The sequence below is a fragment of the Panthera onca genome, chromosome C1 (genome assembly GCF_046562875.1).
Source record: "Panthera onca isolate mPanOnc1 chromosome C1, mPanOnc1 haplotype 2, whole genome shotgun sequence".
NCBI classification, from domain to species: Eukaryota; Metazoa; Chordata; class Mammalia; order Carnivora; family Felidae; genus Panthera; species Panthera onca.
Window position 1 is genome coordinate 199,870,188 of NC_138346.1, and position 6,983 is coordinate 199,877,170.

Sequence of the window (6,983 nt, forward strand, 5' to 3'; positions counted from 1 at the left end):
CCTCCACCTTCATCCTGCCCCGTGCCCATCCACACCCAGTTCATCATCCTCTTGAACACCATTCCGCACAGATCACTCTGAAGTCCTCTTCACCATGACCTGTGACTCAAAGCTCCCACATTTCCCACTATGGTCCCCTTCCCGTGGAACCTGAGAACCCATCCAGCCTCAGCTCCCACTGTCCAGACCTGCAGCCTCTGGCCCCTAACACAATCATGCCGGCCTGTCTCCAGGCCTCTCCTCAGACGCACCTCATCCTCCCCACCAGAGCAACTCCCTCCAATTACCTGGGGCTGGGCCATGTTGCTCTTTGAACATTCCTCTAACATTGGGAATTGTGGAAGGCAGAGACCAGACTGGGTGGATGCATCACTGGCTCCAGGGCCTAGCCATGCTGAGGACATCTACTTACAGGGCATATGTTGCTTTTGTCCCCGAAGCCTCTCTGCTTTCACAGCCCCCTGAGCCCCTGATACTCAGCTCAACCACTGTGACATTCCCTGTCCTCAGCAGCTCTCCGTCATCCTGCAAACCTCTCTTTGCTCTTGCTGTTCCCTCTGCCTGGAATGCTCCACCCCCACCTCTCCAAGTAGCCAACTGCCATTGTTGCTTCACGACTCAGCACCACTCAGCACCTGCAGTACCTCCTCTGGCCAGGTCAGGGGCTTGCCCTGGACTCCCCACAGCTCCCAGAAGATTCGATTGTCCCTGGAGCTGTAACTAAGGGGCGGGGGGTGGGGGATGCTGGAGAACATGGCTGTGTTAGAAGCCAGAGGCCAGGCTGAAGCTTAAGCTGAGGGTCTGGGCCATGGGACCTAAGGCTGGATAGGCCCGGAAGGGGTCAGCATCAGCTGATGCTTGCTGTATGAGTAAATGGGCAGACGACTCAGGAAGCAGGAAAGAGCCCAATATGGAAAATGTAAATAATCAGGCCCCACAGTCATGCTCTGCCCGCCTGGAGCAGCTGCAGGGGTGCTGGTTAATCATAGCACCTGACACGCACTGAGGGCCTACTATGTGCCAGGTGCTGTGCTGTGGCCTTTACATGCATGAGCTCATCTAATCATCCCCAAACCTCTCCTGATCACCCCAGTTTCACAAATGCAGAAATGAGGCTCAGAGAGGGTAAGCTGTTTGCCCAAAGCCACACCACTAGGACATGGTCGGGCTGGGATGGAGACCTGGCAATACCTGATCCCCAGATGTGACCTCTACCACTGCACCATGTCACCTCAGTGGGATCTCTCCTGGCCTAGGGACCCTGGGTCCACAGACCCCAACCCAGGCAAGAGAGGGGAGGGAGACAAGAAGTTAAGGGCCTCCAAAAACAAGATGGTGACTCAGAGCTCCCAATCCTACAAAGTTGACACTTTAGCACCTATCCCAGCAACCCCTGGCACCTTAGTAGTAGAAAGAGGGGACAGCCAGAACCCATTCACCTGTCACAACCCTGCCCCAGTCCATGCTGTCTGGCCCACCCTCCTTTCCCTGCTCTGCACTGCAGTTAGGATGGGAGGGAAAACATGATGCTTCACCAATATCAGCTTGTCATCTTTAGGAAAAAGGTGTTTATGAGTCAGATACTATGATCCACATTTTGCAAATGAAGAAACTGAGGTGCAGTGTGGCAATCCAATTCATTAAAGATCTTAGTAGGTGGCAGAGCCCGCACTTGATACAGGAGTCGTCAGAAGAGACAGGGGCCGAGGGCGAGACCAAGTGGCAGAAAAGCACATGGCCTAAAACAGTCACGAAGAGGCAGGCTGGGCTAGTTACACGCAGCGGGCAGGGTGGGAGAGGTAGGGATGGTCAAAGACACACAGCAGGGTCCAAACCCCCTGAAACCAGGATCTGGGAGAGGTGCAGGCAGGGAATCAGGGCAGGCTGTGGAACAGACAGGAGGCCATGTGGAAAAGCATCAACTCCATTCTCCTGCCTGGATTCTGGGGCCGATGAACCAGGAAGTCCTGGGTCATGCAGAGGGAGGATAGACAGGGTCACCTGTCAGAGATGGGGACCTGCTAAGCCCTTCACACTCTGCCCTGCCCAGTGAGCCACCAGGGGGAACTCCTGGATTCCAGCCCTGCTCAGGACACTGACCACCCAGAAAGAGGGGCTGTTGGGAGACTGCTCTGAGGACCCACAGGACCACCATACTGGCTGAACTCACACTGCAGGACTAAGGGGTGATGCTCTGCCTGGGGACTAGATGTCCCCCCAAATCCTGCTCGTATTCACAGAAGCCTCGGAAGCCACAGGCCATTTGTTAAGAGCACAATTCCTAGACACCCCTCTCATGCCTCTGGAAGGATGAGTGGGTTTCTCAAACGGATGCATGATGTAGGGAGAGGGCCAGAGTGTGGGGGAGGCAGGACTGGAGGGTGCTTCGTGATGTGGGATTCCAAGAGTCTTTTTTCTCAGCCCCTCATCCATGTCAAGCTTCTCATCAGGGGCTCCTCTCTTTGTTTCTTTTTTTTTTTTTTTTTTAATGTTTTATTTTTTGAGAGAGAGAGAGAGAGAGAGAGCGAGTGGAGTGCACGACTGGGGGAGGGGCAGAGAGAAAGGGGGACAGAGGATCCGAAGCAGGCTCTGTGCTGACAGGCTGACAGAAGAGAGCCCATCTCGGGGCTCCAACTCACAAAGTGTGAGACCATGACCTGAGCCAAAGTTGGACGCTCAGCCGACTGAGCCACCCAGGAACCCCCCTCTGTTTCTTATTACCCCCTCCTCATCCTTCAGCTCCTCAGAGACACACATCAGGGGCTCCCAAAGCCCCCCCCCCCCCGCACCCCCCCGCACTGTCTCATCGCCTGCTACAATTACAAGTCTGTTAGATGACTAGCGGATGATTGTCATTTCTCTCACCGTGAGGGCAGGGATGGTGTACTTTCCTCACCATTGTATCTCAGCATCTAGCACAGTGTACCATAGAATTTTCTTGAATGAGTTAATTCTTTTCATTCCTTTGCATACAGACGATTCCTTTCTCAAAAGCAGTAAATGGCTCAGCTACAACATGTTAATCCTCACCACAGCCCCGGACACATTGTTCTTCTTCCCACTTTACAAGGGAAGAAATGAGCTCCAGAAAGGTAAAGTCAGTAGCCCAAATACACAGCAGGTAAATGGCTTTGAACTCAGGATTCCAACTTAGATATGTCTGGCTTCAGAACCCCACCTCTGCCACTGTACCAACCCGCTCTCCCACCCTAAGGGTTTCCCTTTGGAAACCTACCCCTGCCCTCAACTGCTGGAGCTCAGGACTGGCACGCAGAATCCATTCCTTCAACCATTCATTCATTCAACCAATCAGCCAACTCACTTTTTGGTTGTGCCAAGCCCTGCATGGGGTGCCAGGAAACCAGACAGATCAGGGGGCTCTCTTCAGCCTGGGCTCCCTTCTCTCCACTGCTCTCAGGACTTTGCCAGCAGAAGCAGAGCCCCAGGCAGCTGCCCTACCGTTAGTCTCTCCATCAGCGGGGGAAGAATTAAGTGCCAGCCCCATCATCACCCCTCCCTCCCAGGACAGCACCCTAAACTACACAGGCCAAAGAATGTGTAGGATCACAATCTTTTTGTCTCCATTGTTCTCTGATGATTCTAGGACAAGAGGAGGAACAGAATTCTGCCCCCTTCTTCCGTGAAATTCTTTGACTGTCCTCTACCCCAGACATCTCTGGAAAAAGTTCTAGACTTGGAGTCACAAGACCAGGGTTTTCGCTCCAGGTCTGGAGCTAGCTGTAGGACCTTAAGTCATCCTGTGTCTCTCTGAACCACAGATTCCACATCTGTAAAATGGAGGCATCATATTGAGGATCTGATGCTTATCCCACAGGCTTATAGGTGAGGATTAAATCATTCAGACCCAGAGATAGCTATCACATAGATGTTTGGCCCAGGAAATGTCTTAGCAACATGGGGACCTATGGGGGCCAGCTATATGGCTTGCAAGAGGCATTCGATGATGGGATTTGGGGAAGGTTGGTTGGAGCAGCCCTAGCAAGCTGAGCCCAGAGCATACGCTGAGGGGACCCTCAGAAGTGAGAGGACTTCCCCTGGCTCACAGGTAGTGGGGGAGATGTGCTCATCGGCCCAACATCCAGAGCCCCTGGAGAAGAGGCCGGGAATGGCACTGAGCACATTGACAGGGCTCTTCCCAGACTCCAGCACCTGGAGTTCCCCAGAGAGCATACGTGCCAGGAACCTGGAACTCAGAATTTTAGCTGCCCTCAGGCCCACTTAGGACAAGTACCTCCTTCTTTAAAAGGCACTAGATTCCGAGGCATCTGGAAAATTCCTACTCTTCATCACACAGACAGCTTCCATTTATCGGATCCAGGCACCAGGCCAGCTGCATTTTATATGTTTGCTCACTGACACTTCACAAAAACTCTGTTGAAGAAGGTTCTATTATTACCCCATTCAAAAAAGGAAGAAACTGAGGCTCAGAGCGGTTAAGTAATTTCCCCAAGTCACAGAGCCATTTCGTGGCAGAGCTGGGATTAATACTCAGGTTGGCCCCACTCTAAAGCCTGTACTACCTCCAAAGACAAGGTGAGGAGAATGATGAACAAAAATGCACAGCAAAGATCAATCCTGCTGTGCTTGGGGGAATTTTCCCAGAGTAGCTGGTAATGAGTCATTGAAAGCACAGGAGATTCTTGTGCCCTCCACTCTTCCTGGGGGAGCAAAGACTCCCCCAGAGATAATTGATGCCAAAGCTCCTTCAACACCCACACACCCATCCGATGCTCCAACGCACGTGGCCCTCCCCTGCAGAGACCCCATACTCTGCAATTCAGACTCCAGAGATCGGGTCTCCATTCTTCAGACAGGGAAAATGAGACAGATGGGGCAGATGGTGTGGGACAAGGGGACTGGGGTGCCCTCTGTGATGGGCATCAGTGACTGGACTGAGACCACAGTTCACGTTCCCAACCTCTGAGTCCACAATCTGCCCTCTGCCCTGCTTGGTGGCACCACAGCCCAGAGAGGTTTAGGGCTGTGCCCTTGGTCAACCAGCAGGGATGACCCATTTCCACCTAACAGTAAATACAAGGGCATCTTTGTTGTTATAAGGATAGGAGGTTCCTTTCTATCCTTTTTTGCCCATGTCTGAACTAGCACAACTGGGTCAGGAGGCTGCTGCTTCCAGGCAAGCCGATGATGTTTTAGATTCTCTGAGAAAGTCCCAGCACGCTACATAGACACCAAGAAGAGAACTTCTCTTCCGGAGGCAAAAGCTCAGCTCCACTCCCACCCAAATAAAACACCGTTGCCTCTAGCAGAAAGAAAAGCCTGTTAGAGAAGAGGAGAGAATGAAACAGGGCATTTGTGAGGAGCTGAAGCCTCGCTGAATCGCATCCAGACCTGGAGACCAGATGGCCACTGAGGAGGGAAGCAGATTACTGCCTGGCTGGCCCACAGCTGCTGCCCCATGCACCCAGGAGCCACAGGCCCTCCATCAGCAAATGCACACACAGGGGGACAAACACAAAGATCCGAAGCCACTCCGGATGCTCTCCTCCCCCTTGGGTTTCAAAGATTTGACAAGAAACAACACAGTCACAGGCTCATATAGAGAGAATCACCAACTGACAGTGTGGGACAAACACACACCAACAGGAACCCCAAGAGACGGGCATCAATGGGATTTGGTAAGTGCCCCCACTGAATGGTGCAGATACACAAGCACTCCCCTGTCCCCCGACCAGCACAGACAGCTGTCTCCCCAGAAGCCCGCCCCCAGGACGTTTTTAGAGGTCCAAACATTCAATACATTTGTACCGTCACAAACACAGAATCACCCACTCATATACTGACAGACCACTAACTGTCGCCAAACTATCCCACATAGCCTAATGCAGAAGCAAGGGGGGCGGGGCGCGAACAAATGATCAAATGTTATTTAGTCACACACACACACACACACACACACACACACACACACACACACACTCACTCTCGGTGTCCGTCTCTCAATGGAAGCAGTCTCCTAACTGGCCCCCGGGCTCCCCCTGCAGGAAGTGCGGGGGGGGGGGGGCGCCGGGGAGCCCCGGGCCCGAGGTCAGGGGGCCGGTCCCCGGTCCCCACCGTCACCCCGCGGTGCCAGCCCGCAGTGGACTCACCGGACGATGCCAAACATGACAAGAACGTTGCCCAGCAGCCCCACGGCACACACGGCCGAGTAGAGCGCGGTGATGGCGATAGCCAGGGCGAGGGACGAGGCGCTCCGGGCGCCCGGCGGCCCCGACGCATTGGCGCCGGCGCTGGGGAAGGCGCTGGGGAAGGCGTCTGAAGAGTTGGCTAGGAGCGGGGGCTGCAGCTCGGCGTCCGCAGAGGGGGACGGCTCCATGGCGGCAGGTGCCGCGTCCCTCCCCGCCGTGCGCCCTGGGCGCAGAACCCCGGTGCGAGGGACGCGCCGAGGGCCAAGGCCGGGGCCCCGACGCCGCGGGCTACAGCGCCCGGGCCGCCGGGCTGGCCCCGCGCCTCCCCCCGTGCACCTGGCTTCCCACCCGCCTGCCCCCGGCGCCCGCCCGCTCTCCTCGCCCGGAGCGCTCTGAGCGGGAGCCACTGCGGGCTCCTTGGACGCGCCCGCCGCGCGCACCACGTGGCCCGGAGGCGGCCGCCAGACTGCGCCCGCGACCGGGGGCGGGCGCTGCACCACCGGTTTAGAGCTGGGCCGGGGAAGCTTCCCACTGCTCCCTAGGGAGGCTCCGCGGGTTCGGGTGCACCCCTACCCTGGACGGGGTCACCTCCTCACCCTTTGCCGCTTTGGAGTCAGAAGGACCTGGATGTGAATCCCACCTCCGTACACTAGCGAAAAGTGACCTTGAGCTAGTCACTTAAGCTCTCTCAACTTCATTTTCCTCGTCTGTAAAATGAGCATCATCGGACCACCTCTCTCAGAGGGTTGTTGTGGAGATTGAGAGGACTGGAGTAATGAGTGCCAGGCACAGAGTAAGTGTTTCATAAACATTATT

At 55.1% G+C, this 6,983-nt stretch overlaps 1 protein-coding gene across 1 annotated transcript in view; it reads right to left on the reverse strand.

The window, feature by feature from the left end:
- OPRD1 (opioid receptor delta 1) overlaps positions 1-6,578 on the reverse strand; it is a 31,867-nt gene extending 25,289 nt beyond the window's left edge. The window contains exon 1 of the mRNA XM_060622036.3: positions 6,129-6,578. Coding sequence (XP_060478019.1) covers positions 6,129-6,355 — 227 coding nt within the window. The 5' untranslated portion in view covers positions 6,356-6,578. The remainder of the gene's footprint in view (positions 1-6,128) is intronic.
- Positions 6,579-6,983: the final 405 nt, after the last annotated feature.